Raw genomic sequence first — 22684 nt, 5'->3', positions numbered from 1 at the left:
AACCCCTGGAAGATCCAACCCCAGGATGATCCAACCTCTGGATGATCCAACTCTGGAATGATCCAACCCCTTGAAGACCCAACCCCTGGATAATCCAACTCCTGGAAGATCCAACCCCTGGATGACCCATCCCCGGGATGATCCAACCCTTGGGAAGATCCAACCCCGGAATGGCCCAACCCCGGGATAATCCAGCTCTGGGATGAATCCAACTCTGGGATGATCCAACCCTGGATAATCCAACCCCTGGATGACCCACCCCCGGGATGATCCAACCCTTGGAAGATCCAACCCCCGGGATGACCCACCCCCGGGATGACCCACCCGTGACACGCGTGACTCTCCTCACCCCACGGGTCACACCTAAAAAATCTACAAATGAACCATTAAATCCGCGCTGGGGGGCGCTAAACCCCCCCCCTCCCCACCCCGCGATTAATTAAAAACTAATTAACGACCCAAAAGCGGGACTGGCATTAAATCCGCACCGGGTGGGGGGGTGGGGGGGGGGGTGCAAACCCTCCTCCGCGATTAATTAAAATGTAACTAACGAGCCCAAACCAGCAGGGATTGTGTTAACCCGCACTGGGGGCGGCGACCTCCCCACCCCGAGATTAATTAACAGCTAATTAAGGAGGCAAAAGCGGAAGTAGCAGAGGATGGTTTCGATCCATCGACCTCTGGGTTATGGGCCCAGCACGCTCCCGCTGCGCCACTCTGCTCCTGCCCGCCCCCTGCCGGCCCGCGCCCTTCTGACCAATGGGAGCCGCCCACCAGCTGAGTGACAGTCCGATCGACCAATGGAGAGCGGAGCAGCGAGCGGAGGGGGCGGGCCGGAACGGGGAGGCGGCCAATAGGAGGGAGGGTTGCTGCGGGGTGCGGGAGCGGCGGGTCATTGTGGGGAACGGAGAGAGAGAGAAGCAGACATGAGGTGGGGCGGGAATGGGAATGGGGAGAGGGGATGGGATTGGGGAGAGGGATGGGGGAGAGGAGAGAGGAGAGGGGATGGGATGGGATGGGATGGGGGAGTGGGGATGGGGGAGAGGGGATGGGGGAGAGGGGACGGGAATGGGATGGGATGGGGGAGAGAGAGAGGGAATGGGGAATTGGGGATGGGGGAGAGGGGATGGGATGGGGAATTGGGGAGAGGTGAGAGGGGATGGGATGGGATGGTGATGGGGGAGTGGGGATGGGGAGAGGGATGGGGGGTGGGGATGGGGGAGAGGGGATGGGGGAGAGGGGATGGGGGAGAGGGGACGGGATGGGATGGGATGGGGGAGAGAGAGAGGGAATGGGGAATTGGGGATGGGGGAGAGGGGATGGGATGGGATGGGATGGGGGAGAGGGGATGGGGATGGGAGTGGGAATTGCGGGGATGGAAAATTGGGGATGGGACACTGGGGGGCTCTGGGGAGACTCTGGGGGGCTCTGGGGAGCACGGGGGGGCTCTGGAGAAACACTGGGAGACACTGGGAGCTCTGGGGGACACTGGGGGACACTGATGGGCTCTGGAGGACACTGGGGAGCTCTGAGGGGGCACTGGGGGACTCTAAGAGGACACTGGGGGGCTCTGGGGGACACTGAGAGCTTTGGAAGACACTGGGAGCTCTGGGAGGCACTGGGGGGCTCTGAGGGGACACTGGGGGGCTCTGGGGGACACTGGGGGGCACTGGGGGGCTCTGAGGGGACACAGGTGGGCGCTCTTGGAGACACTGATGGACTCTAGGGGGGCACTGGGAGGCTCTGGGGGACACTGGGGGGCTCTGGGGGACATTGGGGGCTCTCGGGGCACACTGGGGGGCTCTGAAGGGACATTGGGGGGCTCTGGGGGACACTGGGGGGCTTGGGGCTTGTGGGGGCTCTGGGGGACTCTGAGGGGCCACTGGGGGGCTCTGTGGGGACATCGGGGGCTCTGAGGGGACACTGGGGGGCTCTGAGGGGACACTGGGGGGCTCTGAGGGACACTGGGGTGCTCTGGGGGGACATTGGGGGGCTCTGGGGGACACTGGGGTGCTCTGGGGGGACACTGGGGGACACTGGAGGCTCTGAGGGACACTGGGAGCTCTGGGGGGACACTGGGAGACACTGGGAGCTCTGAGGGGACACTGGTGGGCTCTGGGGGACACTGGGGGGCTCTGGGGGAACACTGGGGGGCTCTGAGGGACACTGGGGGGCTCTGGGGCTCTGAGAGGACTCTGGGGACACTGGGGGCTCTGGGAGGGCATTGGGAGGCTCTGGGGGGACACGGGGGACACTGGGAGGCTCTGGGGGACACTGGGAGGCCTCTGAGGAACACTGTGGGGCTCTGGGGGGACATCGGGGGGCTCTGGGGGAACACTGGGAGCTCTGGGGGGCTCTGGGGGAACACTGAGAGCTCGGGGGGGGGGGCTCTGGGGGGGGGGACACTGGGAGGCTCTGAGGGACACTGGGGGACACTGGGAGCTCTGAGGGGGACACTGCTCTGAGGGACACTGAGGGGCTCTGGGGGGCACTGGGAGCACTGGGGGCCTCTGGGGGAACACTGGTGGGCTCTGGGGGACACTGGGGGTCTCTGAGGGACACTGAGGGGCTCTGGGGGGCACTGGGAGACACTGGGGGCTCTGGGGGAACACTGGTGGGCTCTGGGGGACACTGGGGGGCTCTGGGGGAACACTGATGGGTTCTGAGGGGACACTTGGGGGACACTGAGGGGCTCTGAGGGGACGTTGGGGGGCTCTGGGGGACACTGGGGGCTTTGGGGGGCTCTGAGGGGACACTGGGAGCTCTGAGGGGACACTGAGGGGCTTTGAGGGAACAATGGGGGACACTGGGGGGCTCTGAGGGGACACTTGGGGGGCTCTTGGGGGACACTGGTGGGCTCTGGGGGGACACTGGGGGGCTTTGGGGGACACTGATGGGCTCTGGGGGGGGACACTGATGGACTCTAGGGGAACTCTGGGGGGACACTGGTGGACACGGGGGGCTCTGGGGGACACTGGGGGGACTCTGGGGGACACTGGGGGGCTCTGAGGGGGCACTGGGGGCTCTGGGGAACACTGGGGGGAGGCTCTGGGGGTCACTGAGAGCTCGGGGGGGCTCTGGGGGCTCTGTGGGGACACTGGGAGGCTCTGAGGGGACACTGGGTGGGACACTGGGGGACACTGGGAGGCTCTGAGGGACACTGAGGGGCTCTGGGGGGCTCTGGGGGTCACTGGGAGCTCTGGGGGACCCCGGGGGACTCTGGGATGACACTGGGACGCTCTGAGGGGACACTGGGGGGACACTGGGACGCTCTGAGGGGACACTGGAGCTCTGGGGGACACTGGGGGTCACTGGGAGCTCTGGGGGACACTGGGGGGACACTGGGGGACACTGGGGGGACACTGGGAGGCTCTGGGGGACACTGGGAGCTCTGGGGGGGCTCTGGGGGACACTGGGGGACACTGGGGGGACACTGGGAGGCTCTGGGGGACACTGGGAGCTCTGGGGGGGCTCTGGGGGTCACTGGGAGCTCTGGGGGTCACTGGGAGCTCTGGGGGACACTGGGAGGCTCTGGGGGACACTGGGAGCTCTGGGGGGGATCTGGGGGTCACTGGGAGCTCTGGGGGTACACTGGGAGGCTCTGAGGGGACACTGGGGGGACACTGGGGGGACACTGAGGGGCTCTGGGGGACACTGGGGGGACACTGGGAGGCTCTGGGGGACACTGGGAGCTCTGGGGGGGATCTGGGGGTCACTGGGAGCTCTGGGGGACACTGGGGGGACACTGGGAGCCCTGGGGGACACTGGGGGGACACTGAGGGGCTCTGGGGGACACTGGGGGACACTGGGGGGACACTGGGAGGCTCTGAGGGGACACTGGGGGGCTCTGGGATGACACTGGGAGGCTCTGAGGGACACTGGGGGGACACTGGGATGACACTGGGACACTCTGAGGGGACACTGGGGGGACACTGGGATGCCACTGGGACAGGGTGGGGGTCCCTGGGGTCCCCCCTCACCGCCCCCTTCCCTCCCCAGGGGTGACCGAGGCCGAGGCCGCGGCGGCCGCTTCGGGTCCAGGTGAGTGCCGGGGCCGCTCTGTCGTGCCGGGGCTGTGTCGCGACAGGAGGGGGGTCAGGGGTGGGTGTGGGGGGCAGAGCCCCTGGCAGGGAGTGACGAGGGGTCTCCTCTCCCCCCCAGGTTCCGGCCCTTCGTGCCCCACATCCCCTTCGACTTCTATGTCGTGAGTAATCCCAGGCCACGGGGACCCAGAGGGGCTTGCTGGGAATTCCCAGGGTTTTCCCAGGGGTTTTTCCAGGATTAACCACCCCCCATCCCTGGGATTGGGGGTCTGGATTCTTGGGGTGCTTCTGGACTGAGGGAATCCCCCCGAAAACGGCGTTGTTGGGTCAGTTCAAACCCCAAAATTGTGGATTTTATTCCTAATTTGGGGACACGGTCAGGGAACAACAACACGAACCATTCCAGGGTCGGGATTTGTGGGATCATATCAGAGAAATCCTTGGATTGAGGGTTGTCCCCAACGTTGAGGGTTGTCCCCAACGCTGAGGGATGTCCCCAGCACTGAGGGATGTCCCCAAATCCTGAGGGTTGTCCCCAACATTGAGGGTTGTCCCCAAAATCCTGAGGGTTGTCCCCAAAATCCTGAGGGTTGTCCCCAAATCCTGAGGGTTGTCCCCAACACTGAGATTTGTCCCCAACACTGAGGTTTGTCCCCCACACCGAGGGTTGTCCCCAGTCCTGAGGGTTGTCCCCAGTACTGAGGATTGTCCCCAGTGTTGAGGTTTGTCCCCAGTACTGAGGGTTGTCCCCAACATTGGGGGTTGTCCCCAACATTGGGGGTTGTCCCCAACGCTGAGGGTTGTCCCCAGTACTGAGGGTTGTCCCCAGTACTGAGGGTTGTCCCCAACACTGGGGGTTGTCCCCAGTACTGAGGGTTGTCCCCAGTACTGAGGGTTGTCCCCAACGTTGAGGGTTGTCCCCAACGTTGAGGGTTGTCCCCAACACTGAGGGTTGTCCCCAACACTGAGGTTTGTCCCCAACACTGAGGGTTGTCCCCAACATTGGGGGTTGTACCCAGTACTGAGGGTTGTCCCCAACACTGAGGGTTGTCCCCAATCCTGAGGGTTGTCCCCAACATTGATGTTTGTCCCCAACACTGAGGGTTGTCCCCAACACTGAGGGTTGTCCCCCACACTGAGGGTTGTCCCCAACACTGAGGGTTGTCCCCAGTACTGAGGGTTGTCCCCAACATTGAGGGTTGTCCCCAATCCTGAGGGTTGTCCCCAACACTGAGGTTTGTCCCCAACGCTGAGGTTTGTCCCCAACGCTGAGGGTTGTCCCCAACGCTGAGGGTTGTCCCCAATCCTGAGGTTTGTCCCCAATCCTGAGGTTTGTCCCCAACACTGAGATTTGTCCCCAACACTGAGGTTTGTCCCCCACACCGAGGGTTGTCCCCAGTCCTGAGGGTTGTCCCCAATCCTGAGGGTTGTCCCCAATCCTGAGGGTTGTCCCCGACACTGGGGGTTGTCCCCAACACTGAGGTTTGTCCCCAACACTGAGGTTTGTCCCCAACACTGAGGGTTGTCCCCAACGTTGAGGGTTGTCCCCAATCCTGAGGGATGTCCCCAATATTGAGGATTGTCCCCAACACTGAGGGTTGTCCCCAACACTGAGGGTTGTCCCCAACACTGAGGATTGTCCCCAACACTGAGGGTTGTCCCCAATACCTGTCACCCCTCCCTCCTCCCCAGGTGTCCTCTTGGCCCCGGAGCTTCTCACCTTTTCCAGGAGGATCCATTCCCTCTTCCCAAACTCCCTCAATTCCTGCCCTTCAGGGACACCATTCCAGGGCCCTGGGGCTGCAGACAAAGGGGTTCAATGGGTTCATTTATTAAATTAATTGATGCAGTTAATGAAAACCTCTGGATCTGCACATGGGGGAGCTCCTGGATGCTTGAGGAGCTCCTGGGCTGGGATCCTTCCCTGGAATCCCTCCCCTGGGCTGGGATCCTTCCCTGGGATCCCTCCCCTGGGCTGGGATCCTTCCCTGGGATCCCTCCCCTGGACTGGGATCCCTCCCCTGGGCTGGGATCCTTCCCCTGAACTGGGATCCTTCCCCTGGGCTGGGATCCCTCCCCTGGGCTGGGATCCTTCCCCTGGGCTGGGATCCTTCCCCTGGGCTGGGATCCTGGACTGGGATCCTGGACTGGGATCCTGGACTGGGATCCTTGACTGGGATCCTTCCCCTGGGCTGGGATCCTTCCCCTGGACTGGGATCCTTCCCCTGGACTGGGATCCTGGACTGGGATCCTGGACTGGGATCCCTGACTGGGATCCTTCCCCTGGACTGGAATCCTGGACTGAGATCCCTTCCCTGGGCTGGGATCCTTCCCCTGGGCTGGGATCCTGGACTGGGATCCTTGACTGGGATCCTTCCCCTGGGCTGGGATCCTTCCCCTGGACTGGGATCCTGGGCTGGGATCCTGGGCTGGGATCCTGCCCCTGGGCTGGGATCCTTCCCCTGGGCTGGGATCCTTCCCCTGGGCTGGGATCCTGGGCTGGGATCCTGGACTGGGATCCTGCCCCTGGGCTGGGATCCCTCTCCTGGACTGGGATCCCTCCCCTGGGCTGGATCCTGGACTGGGATCCTTCCCCTGGACTGGGATCCCTCCCCTGGGCTGGATCCTGGGCTGGGATCCTGGACTGGGATCCTTCCCTGGATCCTTCCCTGGGCTGGTGTGAAGAGGGGACTGTACAGGAGGGTGAAATCCCGGCGGGAATTCCGTCCCTTTGCTCCTGGATGCTCCAGGAGCTCCTTTGGGCTGGAGTGTACCCAGGATTGTGCCGGAGGGTGAAATCCCGTCGGGAATTCCGTCCCTTGCAGTGTGAAATGGCCTTTCCTCGGGTCAAACCCGCCGCCGACGAGTCGGCCTTCAGTGAGGCCCTGCTGAAGAGGAACCAGGACTTGGCTCCCACCGCGGCCGAGCAGGTGCTGGGCCCGGAGATCCCTCAGATCCTCGGGATGGGGTTGGAATTCCCTCAGATCCTCGGGATGGGGTTGGAGTTCCCTCAGACCCTCGGGATGGGGTTGGAGTTCCCTCAGACCCTCGGGATGGGGTTGGAGTTCCCTCAGACCCCTGGGATGGGGTTGGAGTTCCCTCAGACCCTTGGGATGGGCCTGGAGTTCCCTCAGACCCCTGGGATGGGGTTGGAGTTCCCTCAGACCCTCGGGATGGGGTTGGAGTTCCCTCAGACCCTTGGGATGGGCCCGGAGATCCCTCAGACCCCTGGGATGGGGTTGGAGTTCCCTCAGACCCTTGGGATGGGCCCGGAGATCCCTCAGACCCTCGGGATGGGGTTGGAGTTCCCTCAGACCCCTGGGATGGGGTTGGAGTTCCCTCAGACCCTCGGGATGGGGTTGGAGTTCCCTCAGACCCCTGGGATGGGGTTGGAGTTCCCTCAGACCCTCGGGATGGGGTTGGAGTTCCCTCAGACCCTTGGGATGGGGTTGGAGTTCCCTCAGACCCCTGGGATGGGGTTGGAGTTCCCTCAGACCCCTGGGATGGGGTTGGAATTCCCTCAGACCCCTGGGATGGGCCCGGAGATCCCTCAGACCCTCGGGATGGGGTTGGAGTTCCCTCAGACCCCTGGGATGGGGTTGGAGTTCCCTCAGACCCCTGGGATGGGGTTGGAGTTCCCTCAGACCCCTGGGATGGGGTTGGAGTTCCCTCAGACCCCTGGGATGGGGTTGGAGTTCCCTCAGACCCCTGGGATGGGGTTGGAGTTCCCTCAGACCCTTGGGATGGGGTTGGAGTTCCCTCAGACCCTTGGGATGGGGTTGGAGTTCCCTCAGACCCTTGGGATGGGGTTGGAGTTCCTTCAGATCCTCAGGATGGGGTTGGAGTTCCCTCAGACCCCTGGGATGGGGTTGGAGTTCCCTCAGACCCCTGGGATGGGGTTGGAGTTCCCTCAGACCCCTGGGATGGGGTTGGAGGTTTCCAGTCCCTTCTCCTGTCCCTTCCCAGGCCTCCATCCTGTCCCTGGTGACCAAGATCAACAACGTCATCGACAACCTGATCGTGGCCCCCGGAACCTTCGAAGTGGTGAGAGCCAGGACTGGGAAAGGACTGGTGGGACTGGGAAAGGACTGGTGGGACTGGGAAAGGACTGCTGGGACTGGGAAAGGACTGCTGGGACTGGGAAAAGAGCTCCAAGGGAGATGCTGGACTGGTGGGACTGGGAAAAGAGCTCAGGGGGAGATGCTGGACTGGTGGGACTGGGAAAAGAGCCCCATGGGGAGATGATGGACTGGTGGGACTGGGAAAAGAGCTCAGGGGGAGATGCTGGACTGGTGGGACTGGGAAAAGAGCCCCATGGGGAGATGCTGGACTGGTGGGAATGGGAAAGGACTGGTGGGACTGGGAAAAGAGCTCAGTGGGAGATGATGGACTGGTGGGACTGGGAAAAGAGCTCAGGGGGAGATGCTGGACTGGTGGGACTGGGAAAAGAGCTCAGGGGGAGATGCTGGACTGGTGGGACTGGGAAAGAAACTCCGTGGGGAGATGATGGACTGGTGGGACTGGGAAAAGAGCTCCATGGAGAGATGCTGGACTGGTGGGACTGGGAAAGGGCTCCAAGGGAGGTGATGGACTGGTGGGACTGGGAAAAGAGCCCCATGGGGAGATGATGGACTGGTGGGACTGGGAAAAGAGCTCAGGAGGAGATGCTGGACTGGTGGGACTGGGAAAGGAGCCCCATGGGGAGATGATGGACTGGTGGGACTGGGAAAAGAGCTCAGGAGGAGATGATGGACTGGTGGGACTGGGAAAAGAGCTCAGGGGGAGATGCTGGACTGGTGGGACTGGGAAAGGGCTCCAAGGGAGGTGATGGACTGGTGAGAAAAGAGCTCCATGGGGAGATGATGGATGAGGCCAGTAGTGGTGGGACTGGGAATGGAGCTCCACGGGAGATGGTCCATCCTGAGGGTGGGCTCAGGATCAGCTCCTGCCCCCCCAGGACGTGGCCCTGGGTTGAATTCCGGGGCTTTGGGGCTGCTCTTCCCGCAGCAAATCGAGGAGGTTCGCCAGGTGGGCTCCTACAAGAAGGGCACGATGACCACGGGGCACAACGTGGCCGACCTGGTGGTGATCCTGAAGATCCTGCCCACCCGTGAGTGCCACCTGGGAGGGCTCCCACGGGACTGGAGCAGCCCCTGGAGCCCCTCCAAGCCTTCTCCTCCCTCTCTTCCTGCCTTTCCCCGCAGTGGAAGCCGTGGCAGCCTTGGGGAACAAGGTGGTGGAGAGTCTGCGGGCGCAGGACCCCGGCGAAGGTTCTCCCTCCTCCCAGCCCTTCCCGTGATCCCGGGGGCTTCTCCAGCCCTTCCAGCTGCAATTCCTGGTGTTCCCCCCCAGTCCTGACCATGCTGACCAACGAGACGGGCTTTGAGATCAGCTCGGCCGACGCCACCGTGAAGATCCTGATCACGACGGTGCCGCCCAACCTGCGCAAGCTGGACCCGGAGCTGCACCGTGAGGGCCCGGCCGACGTTCCCGACGGGATGGGGAGCGTGGGGAGCTCGGGATGCTCCCCCCCCTCTGTGCCTTTGGGTGGGAAAACCGGGAATTTGTGCTCCTTGCAGTGGACATCAAGGTGCTGCAGAGCGCCCTGGCCGCCATCCGGCACGCCCGCTGGTTCGAGGAGAACGCCTCGCAGTCCACGTGGGTCTGGGGGCTCCCGGGGCTCCGGATCCCTGCGGATTCATCCAGATCCCTGGGGATTGGGGGTGCTGGAGCTGCGGGAATGAACCTCTTCCCTCCTCCTGCCTCTGCCCCCCCAGGGTGAAGGTGCTGATCCGGCTGCTCAAAGATCTGAGGATTCGCTTCCCGGGCTTCGAGCCGCTCACGCCGTGGATCCTGGACCTGCTGGTGGGGGGCGGTCCCTGCAGGGCTTGGGATCCTCCCCTGGGCTGGGATCATGGGCTGGGATCATGGGCTGGGATCCTCCCCTGGGCTGGGATCTTGGGCTGGGATCATGGGCTGGGATCTTCCCCTGGGCTGGGATCCTCCCCTGGGCTGGGATCATGGCCTGGGATCCTCCCCTGGGATCCTCCCCTGGGCTGGGATCCTCCCCTGGGCTGGGATCCTGGGCTGGGATCCTTCCTCTGGACTGGGATCCTTCCCTGGACTGGGATCCTTCCCCTGGGCTGGGATCCTCCCCTGGGCTGGGATCTTGGGCTGGGATCATCCCCTGGGCTGGGATCCTTCCCTGGGCTGGGATCCCTCCCCTGGGCTGGGATCTTGGGCTGGGATCATCCCCTGGGCTGGGATCCCTCCCCTGGGCTGGGATCCCTCCCCTGGGCTGGGATCCCTCCCCTGGGCTGGGATCTTGGGCTGGGATCCTTCCCTGGGCTGGGATCCCTCCCCTGGGCTGGGATCATGGGCTGGGATCCTCCCCTGGGCTGGGATCCCTCCCCTGGGCTGGGATCCTTCCCTGGACTGGGATCCTCCCCTGGGCTGGGATCCTCCCCTGGGCTGGGATCATGGACTGGGATCCTCCCCTGGGCTGGGATCCTCCCCTGGGCTGGGATCCTCCCCTGGACTGGGATCCTTCCCCTGGACTGGGATCCTTCCCCTGGACTGGGATCCTGGACTGGGATCCTTCCTCTGGGCTGGGATCCTGGGCTGGGATCCTTCCCCTGGGCTGGGATCATGGGCTGGGATCCTTCCCCTGGCCTGGGATCCTGGGCTGGAATCCTTCCTCTGGACTGGGATCCTTCCCCTGGACTGGGATCCTTCCCTGGGCTCCCTCCCCTCCTGCCCCACTCGCTGCTCTTCCCTGTCCAGGGTCACTACGCTGTGATGAACAACCCCACGCGGCAGCCCCTGGCTCTGAACGTGGCCTACAGGTCTGTGCCCACCCTGCCCTGCCAGAAACTGCCCCCGGGGCTCCATTGCCTGATAAAACCCTGGAATCCGGGAATTCTGGGTGTGTTTGGGCTGGAATGCTGGAAATCTGAGGGTCTGGCTGAGTCTGGGCTGGAATTGTGACCAAGTTCTGGCCAAGTTTGGGCTGGAATTGTGACCAAGTTCTGGCCAAGTTTGGGCTGGAATTGTGACCAAGTTCTGGCTGGAATTGTGACCAAGTTCTGGCTCAGTCTGGGCTGGAATTGTGACCAAGTTCTGGGTGTGTTTGGGCTGGAATTGTGACCAAATTCTGGCTGAGTCTGGGCTGGAATTGTGACCAAGTTCTGGCTGAGTTTGGGCTGGAATTGTGACCAAGTTCTGGCTGGAATTGTGACCAAGTTCTGGGTGTGTTTGGGCTGGAATTGTGACCAAGTTCTGGCTGAGTTTGGGCTGGAATTGTGACCAAGTTCTGGGTGTGTTTGGGCTGGAATTGTGACCAAGTTCTGGCTGAGTTTGGGCTGGAATTGTGACCAAGTTCTGGGTGTGTTTGGGCTGGAATTGTGACCAAGTTCTGGCTCAGTCTGGGCTGGAATTGTGACCAAGTTCTGGCTGGAATTGTGACCAAGTTCTGGGTGTGTTTGGGCTGGAATTGTGACCAAGTTCTGGCTCAGTCTGGGCTGGAATTGTGACCAAGTTCTGGCCGAGTCTGGGCTGGAGTTCTGGCCGAGTCTGGGCTGGAGTTCTGTCCGAGTCTGGGCTGGAATTCCGGCCGAGTCTGGGCTGGAATCCCGGAATTCCCAGCGGACTGTCCCGCTCCAGGCGCTGTCTCCAGATTCTGGCGGCCGGGCTGTTCCTGCCCGGCTCCGTCGGCATCACCGACCCCTGTGAGAGCGGGAACTTCCGAGTGCACACCGTGATGACCCTGGAGCAGCAGGTGGGGACACCGGGGGGACACTGGGGGGGACGGGACACTCGGGGGGGACACTCAGGGGTGGGGGACACTCTGGGGATTGGGGACACTCAGGGGTGGGGGACACTCTGGGGATTGGGGACACTCAGGGGGTTGGGGACACTCAGGGGTGGGGGACACTCGGGGGGACACTCAGGGGGTTGGGGACACTTGGGGGGACACTCAGGAGTGGGGGGACACTCAAGGGGGACACTTAGGGGTGGGGGACACTCGGGGGGGACACTGAGGGGGTTGGGGACACTCGGGGGGGGACATTCAGGGGTGGGGGGACACTCAAGGGGGTTGGGGACACTCAGGGGGTCCCTGCAGGGGGGGACACTCAAGGGGGTTGGGGACACTCAGGGGGTCCCTGCAGGGGGGGACACTCAAGGGGGTTGGGGACACTTGGGGTGGACACTCAGGGGTTGGAGACAGTTGGGGGGACACTCAGGGGTGGGGGACACTCGGGAGGACACTCAGGGGGTTGGGGACACTCAGGGGGTTGGGGACACTCGGGGGGACACTCGGGGGTGGGGGGACACTCAAGGGGGACACTTAGGGGTGGGGGACACTCTGGGGGGACACTGAGGGGGTTGGGGACACTCGGCGGGGACATTCAGGGGTGGGGGGACACTCAAGGGGGTTGGGGACACTTGGGGGGGACACTCAGGGGTGGGGGACACTCAGGGGAACACTCAGGGGGTTGGGGACACTCAGGGGGGACACTCAGGGACTGGGGGCACTCAAGCGGGACACTCAGGGATGGGGGACACTCGGGGGGACACTCAGGGGGTTGGGGACACTCAGGGGGGACACTCGGGTGGGGGACACTCGGGGGGACACTCAGGGGGTTGGGGACACTCAGGGGGGACACTCAGGGGACTGGGGACACTCGGGGGGACATTCAGGGGTGGGGGACACTCAGGGGGTTGGGGACACTCAGGGGGGACACTCGGGTGGGGGACACTCGGGGGGACACTCAGGGGGTTGGGGACACTCGGGGGGGACACTCGGGTGGGGGACACTCGGGGGGACACTCAGGGGGTTGGGGACACTCGGGGGGGACACTCGGGTGGGGGACACTCGGGGGGACACTCAGGGGGTTGGGGACACTCGGGGGGGACACTCGGGGTTGGGGACACTCAGGGGTAGGGGACACTCAGGGGTGGGGGACACTCGGGGGGGACACTCAGGGGGTTGGGGACACTCAGGGGGGACACTCAGGGGTGGGGGACACTCGGGGGGACACTCAGGGGACACTGGGGGATTGGGGACACTCAGGGGGGTTGGGGACACTCAGGGGTGGGGGACACTTGGGGGGACACTCAGGGGGGATGGGGACACTCGGGGACACTCCCAGGGGTCCCTGCAGGGGGGACACACTCAGGGACACTCAGGGGGTCCCTGTCCCCACTGACCCCCCCAGGACATGGTGTGTTACACGGCCCAGACCCTCGTCCGAATCCTGTCCCACGGCGGGGTACCGGAAAATCCTGGGGCAGGAGGGGGATGCCAGCTGTGAGTGGGGCAGGGATGGGGCAGGGATGGGGCAGGGATGGGGCAGGGGTGCCAGCTGTGAGTGGGGCAGGGATGGGGCAGGGATGGGGCAGGGATGGGGGGGATGCCAGCTGTGAGTGGGGCAGGGATGGGGCAGGGGTGCCAGCTGTGAGTGGGGCAGGGATGGGGGGGGTATCCCGGTGGGAATGGGGCTGGAATGTGGGTCTGGGCTGTGAGTCTGGGATGTGGGGCTGGGATGTGGGGCTGGAATGTGGGTCCGAGCTGTGGGGCTGAGCTGTGGGTCTGGGCTGTGGGTCTGGGCTGTGGGTCCAGACTGTGGGTCTGGGCTGTGGGTCCAGGATGTGGGTCCGGGATGTGGGTCGAGCTGTGGGTCTGGGATGTGGGTCCGGGCTGTGGGTCTGAGCTGTGGGTCCGGGCTGTGGGTCTGGGATGTGGGTCCGGGATGTGGGTCCGGGATGTGGGTCTGGGATGTGGGTCCGGGCTGTGGGTCGAGCTGTGGGTCCGGGCTGTGGGTCCGGGCTGTGGGTCCGGGATGTGGGTCTGGGCTGTGGGGCTGGAATGTGGGTCCGGGCTGTAGGTCTGAGCTGTGGGTCCGGGATGTGAGTCTGGGATGTGGGTCTGGGATGTGGGTCTGGGATGTGGGTCTGGGATGTGGGTCCAGGCTGTGGGTCTGGGCTGTGGGTCCGGGCTGTGGGTCTGGGCTGTGGGTCCGGGCTGTGGGTCCGGGCTGTGGGTCTGGGCTGTGGGTCTGGGCTGTGGGTCCGGGATGTGGGTCCGGGATGTGGGTCCGGGATGTGGGTCTGAGCTGTGGGTCTGGGCTGTGGGTCCAGACTGTGGGTCCGAGCTGTGGGTCCGGGCTGTGGGTCCGGGCTGTGGGTCTGAGCTGTGGGTCCGGGCTGTGGGTCCGGGCTGTGGGTCCAGGCTGTGGGTCTGGGCTGTGGGTCTGGGCTGTGGGTCCGGGCTGTGGGTCCAGGCTGTGGGTCTGAGCTGTGCGTCTGGGCTGTGGGTCTGAGCTGTGGGTCCGGGATGTGGGTCGAGCTGTGGGTCTGGGATGTGGGTCCGGGATGTGGGTCGAGCTGTGGGTCCGGGCTGTGGGTCCAGGCTGTGGGGCTGAGCTGTGGGGCTGGACTGTGGGTCTGAGCTGTGGGTCCGGGCTGTGGGTCTGAGCTGTGCGTCTGAGCTGTGGGTCCGGGATGTGGGTCCGAGCTGTGGGTCCAGGCTGTGGGTTTGGGCTGTGGGTCCGGGCTGTGGGTCTGAGCTGTGGGTCCGAGCTGTGGGTCTGGGCTGTGGGTCTGGGCTGTGGGTCCGGGCTGTGGGTCCGGGCTGTGGGTCTGAGCTGTGGGTCTGAGCTGTGGGTCTGGGATGAGGGTCCAGGCTGTGGGTCCGGGCTGTGGGTCCGGGCTGTGGGTCCGGGCTGTGGGTCTGGGCTGTAGGTCCAGGATGTGGGTCCGAGCTGTGGGTCTGAGCTGTGGGTCCAGGATGTGGGTCCGGGATGTGGGTCCGGGCTGTGGGTCTGAGCTGTGGGTCCGGGCTGTGGGTCCGAGCTGTGGGTCTGGGCTGTGGGTCCGGGCTGTGGGTCCGGGCTGTGGGTCCGGGCTGTGGGTCTGGGCTGTGGGTCCGAGCTGTGGGTCTGGGCTGTGGGTCCGGGCTGTGGGTCCGGGCTGTGGGTCGAGCTGTGGGTCTGGGCTGTGGGTCGAGCTGTGGGTCTGGGATGTGGGTCTGGGATGTGGGTCTGGGCTGTGGGTCCAGGCTGTGGGTCCGGGCTGTGGGTCCGGGCTGTGGGTCGAGCTGTGGGTCTGGGCTGTGGGTCGAGCTGTGGGTCTGGGATGTGGGTCTGGGCTGTGGGTCCAGGCTGTGGGTCTGAGCTGTGGGTCTGAGCTGTGGGTCCAGGCTGTGGGTCTGGGCTGTGGGTCTGAGCTGTGGGTCTGAGCTGTGGGTCGAGCTGTGGGTCCGGGCTGTGGGTCCGGGCTGTGGGTCGAGCTGTGGGTCCGGGATGAGGGTCTGAGCTGTAGGTCTGAGCTGTTGGTCCGAGCTGTGGGTCCAGGCTGTGGGTCCGGGCTGTGGGTCCGAGCTGTTGGTCCGAGCTGTGGGTCTGGGATGTGGGTCCAGGCTGTGGGTCCGGGCTGTGGGTCCGAGCTGTGGGTCTGGACTGGCCGTGCCCCCCCAGACCTGGCCTCGGAAATGTCCACCTGGGACGGGGTGATCGTCACCCCCTCGGAAAAGGCCTACGAGAAACCCCCGGAGAAGAAGGAGGGGGAGGAGGAGGAGGAGAACCAGGAGGAGCCGACGGCGGGAGAGGAGGAGGAGAGCATGGAGACCCAGGAGTGAGGGCACGGGGGGCACGGGGGGCACCGGGGGCACCTCTTGGGGCCCGTCCCCCTGTCCCTGCCCCGTCCTTGTTTTTAGATTGCACATTAAAGTGTCCCCCCTTTCAGTGAGTGCGGCTCATTCAGGTGGCACAGGTGGCACTGGGATTGGTGGCACTGGGACAGGTGGCAGTGGGATAGGTGGCAGTGAGACAGGTGGCACTGGGATAGGTGGCACAGGTGGCACTGGGACAGGTGGCACAGGTGGCACTGGGACAGGTGGCAGTGGGACAGGTGGCAGTGAGACAGGCGGCACTGGTGGCACTGGGATAGGTGGCACAGGTAGCACTGGTGGCACTGGGACAGGTGGCACAGGTGGCAGTGGGACAGATGGCACTGGTGGCACTGGGACAAGTGGAGTGGGACAGGTGGCAGTGGCACTGGTGGCACTGGGACAGGTGGAGTGGGACAGGTGGCACTGGCACAGGTGGCAGTGGCACAGATGGCACTGGGATAGGTGGCATAGGTGGCACTGGCACAGGTGGCAGTGGGACAGGTGGCAGTGGCACAGGTGGCACTCGTGGCACTGGGACAGGTGGAGTGGGACAGGTGGCAGTGGCACAGGTGGCACTGCCACAGGTGGAGTGGCACAGGTGGCACTGGCATAGGTGGCACTGGGACAGGTGGCACTGGGATAGGTGGCAGCGGGGCAGGTGGCCCTGGTGGCACTGGCACAGGTGGCACTGGGACAGGTGGAGTGGGACAGGTGGCACTGGGACAGGGGAATGTTCCAGAGCTGGAAAGGCCCCACCTGGGGGTGCCCAAATCCAACTGGGGGTGCCCAGACCCCACCTTGGGCCTCCCAACCCTCCCTTGGGGGTGCCCAAACCCCTCTGGAGGTGCCCAGAACCCCCCCCAGCCCCTCCCTGGGGGTGCCCAAACCCCCCTGGGGGTGCCCAAACCCCTCTGGGGGTGCCCAGACCCCACCCAGCCCCTCCCTGGGGGTGCCCAAACCCCCCTGGGGGTGCCCAGACCCCACCCAGCCCCTCCCTGGGTGTGCCCAGACCCCCCTGGGGGTGCCCAGACCCCCCCATGGCACCATCACAGCCTCCTCTGCTGCCACTTTTTATTCCCGTGCCCCCAACCCCGGCCCGCGACTCGGGGGGCTCCCAGTGCCCCCCGCTGCAGTTGGGGGGCACCCCCCGCTGCCCCCCAGGGCTGGGCACAGGGGCACAGGTGCCCCCCTGCCCCTCACTTGCCCTGGCACCCCCCAGACTCCAGCAGGGCCCTCCTTCGAACCGTCTCCTTGGCCACGCTGTGGTTCAACCTCCGCAGCCGCTCCTGGGGGGCAAAGGGGGGGATTGGGGGGGCTGGGGGGGCTCTGGGACCCCCAAACCCCGTCCTGGGGGGGCTGGGGGGGCTCTGGGACCCCCAAACCCCGTCCTGGGGGGCTCTGGGACCCCCAAACCTTGTCCTGGGGGGCTCTGGGACCCCCAAATCCCCTCCTTGTCCTTTCTTATTTATCTGGGGGGCTCTGGGACCCCCAAACCACATCCTGGGGGGCTCTGGGACCCCCAAACCCCGTCCTGGGGCGCTCTGGGACCCCCAAATCCCGTCCTGGGGGGCTCTGGGACCCCCATACTCCATTCTGGGGGGCTCTGGGACCCCCAAACCACATCCTGGGGGGCTCTGGGACACCCAAATCCCCTCCTTGTTCCTTTGGGGGGCTCTGGGACCCCCAAACCCCGTCCTGGGGGGCTCTGGGACCCCCAAATCCCCTCCTTGTTCCTTTGGGGGGCTCTGGGACCCCCAAACTCCATCCTGGGGGGCTCTGGGACACCCAAACCCCATCCTGGGGGGCTGGGGGGCTCTGGGACCCCCAAACCTTGTCCTGGGGGACTCTGGGACCCCCAAACCCCCTCCTGGGGTGTTCAGGGACCCCCAAACTCCATCCTGGGGGCCCTGGGACCCCCAAACCCCGTCCTGGGGGGCTCTGGGACCCCCAAATCCCCTCCTGGGGAGCTCTGGGACCCCCAAACCCCATCCTGGGGTGCTCTGGGACCCCCAAACCCCTTCCTTGTCCCTCTGGGGGGCTCTGGGACCCCCAACCCCCCCATGCCCCTTAGAAGTTGTCTCTGTGCCCACCATGGCCCCCACCTGGGCATTCTGGGACCCCCAAATTACCCCCATGTCCCACTGTGGGGGGTCTCTGTGCCCCCCAAAACCCCCGTGCCCCCCTGGGCGCCCCCCCCCATGCCCCCTGTGTTCCCCAGGGGGGTCTCTGTGCCCCCTGTGCCACCCACCTGGGCATTCTGCAGGATGTTGTTCACCAGCACCACCCTCCACCGGGCATTGAGCCCCACAGGGGGGTCCCTGTGCCCCCCGTGCCCCACAGGGGGGTCCCTGTGCCCTCCGTGCCCCACAGGGGGGTCCCTGTGCCCCCTGTGCCCCACAGGGGGGTCTCTGTGCCCCCCATAAGCCCCCATGCCCCCCGTGCCCCCCACCTGGGCATTCTGCAGGATGTTGTTGACCAGCACCACCCTCCGCCGGGCACTGAGCCCCTCAGGAGGGTCCCTGTGCCCCCCAAACCCTCCTGTGCCCCCCAGGAAGGGTCCCTGTGCCCCCCAAACCCCCCTGTGCCCCCCAGGGGGTCCCTGTGCCCCCCAAACCACCCTGTGCCCCCCAGGGGGGTTCCCTGTGTCCCCCATGCCCCCCGTGCCCCCCACCTGGGCATTCTGCAGGATGTTGTTCACCAGCACCACCCTCCGCCGGGCACTGAGCCCCACAGGGGGGTCCCTGTGCCCCCCGTGCCCCCCAGGGGGGTCCCTGTGACCCCCATGCCCCCCGTGCCCCCCACCTGGGCGTTCTGCAGGATGTTGTTCACCAGCACCACCCTCCGTCGGGCATTCAGCAGCTTCTTCACGTAGGGGTCGAGGTCCAGCCCCACCTTCTGGTCCTCATTGATGCGGCAAAGCTCTGGGTATGGGGGGCACGGGGGGCACAGTGGGCATGGGGGGGCACAGGGGGCATGGGGGTCACTGGTCTGAGCCCCCCAGAGCTGCTGAGCCCTCCCAAAGCTCTGGGTATGGGGGGCACAGGGGGCACGGGGGGCACAGGGGGCATGGGGGGGCACAGGGGGCATGGGGGGCACGGGGGGGGCACAGGGGGCATGGGGGGGCACAGGGAGCATGGGGGGGGGCACAGGGGGCACGGGGGTCACTCCTCTGAGCCCCCCAGAGCTGCTGAGCCCTCCCAAAGCTCTGGGTATGGGGGGCACAGGGGGCACAGGGGGCACGGGGGTCACTCCTCTGAGCCCCACCAAAGCTCTGGGTGGGGAGCACGGGGGGCACGGGGGGCACAGGGGGGCACGGGGGTCACTCACCCTGAGCCCCCCAAAGCTCTGGGTGGGGGGCACAGGGGGCACGGGGGGCATGGGAGTCACTCACCCTGAGCCCCCCAAAGCTCTGGGGGGGGGGCACGGGGGGCATGGGGGGCACAGGGGTCATGGGGGGGCACGGGGGTCACTCACCCTGAGCCCCCCAAAGCTCTGGGGGGGGGCACGGAGGGCACGGGGGGCACGAGGGTCACTCACTCTGAGCCCTCCAGAGCTTTGGGGAGGGGGCACGGGGGTCACAGGGGGCATGAGGGTCACTCCTGTGAGCCCCCCCAAAGCTCTGGGTATGGGGGGCACGGGGGGCACCCACCCACCCTGTGCCCCCCAAGTGTGGGTCAGGAAGGGCACAGGTGCCCCCCAAGGGTGGGTCAGGAAGGGCACAGGTGCCCCCCAAGGGTGGGTCAGGAGGGGCACAGGTGCCCCCCAAGTGTGGGTCAGGAGGGGCAGGTGCCCCCAGGTGTGGGTCAGGAGGGGCAGGTGCCCCCCAGGTGTGGGTCAGGAGGGGCACAGGTGCCCCCAGGTGTGGGTCAGGAGGGGCACAGGTGCCCCCAGGTGTGGGTCAGGAGGGGCAGGTGCCCCCCAGGTGTGGGTCAGGAGGGGCACAGGTGCCCCCAGGGGGAGTCAGGAGGGGCACAGGTGCCCCCCAAGGGTGGGTCAGGAGGGGCACAGGTGCCCCCAGGTGTGGGTCAGGAGGGGCAGGTGCCCCCAGGGGGGTCAGGAGGGGCACAGGTGCCCCCCAAGGGTGGGTCAGGAGGGGCAGGTGCCCCCCGGGGGGGTCAGGAGGGGCATGGGGGGCACTGTGCCCCCCAAGTGTGGGGCTCACCCTGTGCCAGGCTGTCGATGTGTTCCCGCAGCTCCACTTGGCTCTCCCTGCCAGGGGAAAACAGGGAAAAATCCTTGGAATTCCATCCCAAATCCAGGAATTCTGAGCCCAAAATGTGCCCTCAGCACCCCCCAAAGTGCCCCCCAACTGCCCCTCAAAGTGTCCCCCAAACTGCCCCCAAAGTGCCCCTCAAACTGCCCCCAAACTGCCCTAAAACTGCCCCTCAAAGTGCCCTCAAAGTGCCGCCAAAATGACCCCAAACTGCCCCCCAAAGTGCCCTGAAAGTGACCCCAAAGTGCCCCCCAAAGTGCCCTCAAGCTGCCCCCCAACTGCCCCCAAAGCTCATCCTCGTTCCCCTCCTTCTCCTCCTCCCTCTCCCCGCCGTTCCCGGTCCGTTCCCGGGGCCGTTCCCGGTCCGTTCCCGCGGCCATTCCGGGGCCGTTCCCGGGGCCGTTCCCGGGGCCGTTCCGGGGCCGTTCCCGCGGCCGTTCGGGGCCGTTCCCGGGTCCGTTCCGGGACCGTTCCGGGGCCGTTCCCGGGTCCGTTCCCGGGGCCGTTCCGGGGCTGTTCCCGGAGCCATTCCCGGGTCCGTTCCGGGGCCGTTCCCGAGGCCGTTCCCGGAACCATTCCCGCGGCCATTCCCGCGGCCGTTCCCGCGGCCGTTCGGGGCCCGCACCGGACGCTGTGCACGTTCCTGTCGAGCTGTCGCACCGCGGGGCGCAGGAACTGCAGGAGCCCCTCGGCGAACAATTCCCGGGCCGCGGGGCCGCCGCTCGCCGCCATGCCGGGCCTCACTTCCGGTACGGGCCGCGGGGGCTCACGGGAAATGTAGTCCAGGGGAACGGAGGCCACTGGAACGGCCACTTCCGGTGGGGGCCGCGTGGGTTGATGGGAAACTGAGTCCACGGGGCCGGGAACCGAGTTCGCGGGAACGGCCACTTCCGGTGCGGGCCGCGGGGTCTGATGGGAAACTGAGTCAGCGAGGCCGAGACACGGAGTCCAAGGGATTGGCCACTTCCGGTGCACACCGCGGGTGTTCATGGGAAATGGAGTCCACGGGGCTGGAAAGGGCCACTTCCGGCGAGGGCCGCGGGGGTTGATGGGAACTGTAGTCCACGAGGCCGGGAACCGAGTCCGCGGGAACGGCCACTTCCGGTGAGGGCCGCGGGAGCTCGTGGGAAACCGAGTCCGCGGCGTCGAGAAACCGAGTCCGCTGGACCGGCCACTTCCGGTTCAGGCCGCGGGGGTTGATGGGAAACCGAGTCCGCGGGGCTGCAGAACGGCGTGCACGGGAACGGCCACTTCCGGTGCGGGCCGCGGGGGCCGATGGGAAACCGAGTCCTTTGGGAGGGACCGGCCACTTCCGGGTAGCGGCCGCGGGGGCTGATGGGAAACCGAGTCCACGGGGCCGGGAAACTGAGTCCATGGAGGAACGGCCACTTCCGGTTCGGGGCCAAGGGGCCTGATAGGGGAATGTAGTCCAAGGGGCTGGGAACGGCCACTTCCGGTGTGGGCCGCGGGGGCTGATGGGAAACCGAGTCCTTTGGGAGGGACGGGCCACTTCCGGTGCGTGTCGCGGGGGCTGATGGGAAACCGAGTCCGTGGGATTGGGACCCTCCACTTCCGGCTTACGACCGCGGGGGCCGATGGGAAACCGAGTCCACGGGGCCGGGGAACAGAGTCCGAGGGCTCTTCCACTTCCGGTTTGCAGCCGCGGGGGCCGATGGGAATTGTAGCCCCAGAAAAGCTCATTTGAAACCCAAAATAAAACACAAAAACGGATTTTCCACCTGCTCCAAAGCCACAGAAATTTTGGTGTGGGACAAGAGGAGCTTCTGGAAGGAAAATAAGGGACAGTCTGGGGGGTTGTTCCCAACTGGAACAGAAACAGCCCCAAATCCAACAAACCCACCCCAAAATCCAACAAATCCATCCCCAAAACCCCCAAATCCATCCCCAAATCCAACCAACCCATCCCAAAATCATCCCCAAATCCACCAAACTCCAACAAGTCCATCCCAAAATCCAACATATCCATTCCAAAAACGTCCCCCAAATCCAACAAACCCACCCCCAAAACCCCCAAATCCTACAAACCCATCCACAAAAAACCCCAAATCCATCCCCAAATCCAACAAATCCATCCCAAAACCCCCAAAATCCAACAAATCCATCCCAAATCCATCCCCAAATCCCCAAAACGACCCCAAATCCAACAGAACTGTCCCAAACCCATCCCCAAATCCAACAAACCAACCCCAAAACCCACCAAATCCATCCCCAAATCCATCCCCAAAACTCCCCAAATCCAACAAACCCATCCCAAAAACCCCCAAATCCACCAAACTCCAACAAATCCATCCCAAAATCCAACATATCCATTCCAAAAATGTCCCCCAAATTCACCAAATCCATCCCCAAAACCCCCCAAATCCAACAAACCCACCCCAAAATCCAACAAATCCATCCCCAAAACCCCCAAATCCTACAAACCCATCCACAAAAAAACCCCAAATCCATCCCCAAATCCCCAATACGACCCCAAATCCAACAGAACTGTCCCAAACCCATCCCCAAATCCAACCAACCCATCCCCAAAAAACCCCAAATCCACCAAATCCATCCCCAAATCATCCCCAAATCCAACAAAATCCATCCCAAAAACCCCCAAATCCACCAAACCCATCCCCAAATCCAACCAACCCATCCCACACCATCCCCAAATCCAACAGAACTGTCCCAAAATCACCCCCAAATCCAACAAACTCATCCCAAACCATCCCAACAAATCCAACGGAACTGTCCCAA

At 64.9% G+C, this 22684-nt stretch overlaps 2 protein-coding genes and 1 non-coding gene across 3 annotated transcripts; 1 reads left to right on the top strand and 2 right to left on the bottom strand.

Moving 5' to 3' along the window:
* Positions 1-650: 650 nt before the first annotated feature.
* Positions 651-722, bottom strand: TRNAM-CAU (transfer RNA methionine (anticodon CAU)). The gene has a single exon. It is a non-coding gene; the product is annotated as a tRNA-Met (tRNA).
* Positions 723-868: 146 nt separating this feature from the next.
* Positions 869-15760, top strand: ILF2 (interleukin enhancer binding factor 2). The gene is given in 15 exon segments (XM_071579587.1): positions 869-931; positions 4000-4041; positions 4162-4204; positions 6869-6973; positions 8010-8087; positions 9051-9153; positions 9248-9313; positions 9396-9512; positions 9623-9701; positions 9821-9908; positions 10827-10888; positions 11706-11820; positions 13262-13312; positions 13314-13353; positions 15521-15760. Coding segments are annotated over 15 exon segments (1155 nt in total). The 5' UTR covers positions 869-926; the 3' UTR covers positions 15682-15760.
* Positions 15761-16771: 1011 nt separating this feature from the next.
* SNAPIN (SNAP associated protein) lies at positions 16772-20932 on the bottom strand. The gene is made up of 4 exons (XM_071579410.1): positions 20553-20932; positions 19877-19923; positions 18517-18635; positions 16772-17000 (listed from the first exon to the last, which is right to left on the bottom strand). Exons 1-4 carry the CDS (start codon positions 20915-20917, stop codon positions 16911-16913), a joined length of 621 nt encoding a protein of 206 aa, XP_071435511.1. The 5' UTR covers positions 20918-20932; the 3' UTR covers positions 16772-16910.
* Positions 20933-22684: the final 1752 nt, after the last annotated feature.

Source organism: Pithys albifrons, chromosome 30 (assembly GCF_047495875.1).
Source record: "Pithys albifrons albifrons isolate INPA30051 chromosome 30, PitAlb_v1, whole genome shotgun sequence".
Classification (NCBI taxonomy): domain Eukaryota; kingdom Metazoa; phylum Chordata; class Aves; order Passeriformes; family Thamnophilidae; genus Pithys; species Pithys albifrons.
The sequence above is the reverse complement of the archived record's forward strand: the minus strand, read 5'-3'. Positions and strand labels throughout refer to the sequence as shown.

Bases quoted from the DNA above. Each gene is read 5' to 3' on its own strand.
- SNAPIN (XM_071579410.1), bottom strand. From the start codon at position 20,917: ATGAACACCCGCGGTGTGCACCGGAAGTGGCCAATCCCTTGGACTCCG. The intron at 19,924-20,552 runs GTGCGGGCCCCG...TTCCCCTGGCAG, and splicing joins AGGAACGTGCACAGCGTCCG to GGAGAGCCAAGTGGAGCTGC. The intron at 18,636-19,876 runs GTGAGCCCCACA...CCCCATACCCAG, and splicing joins CATCGACAGCCTGGCACAGG to AGCTTTGCCGCATCAATGAG.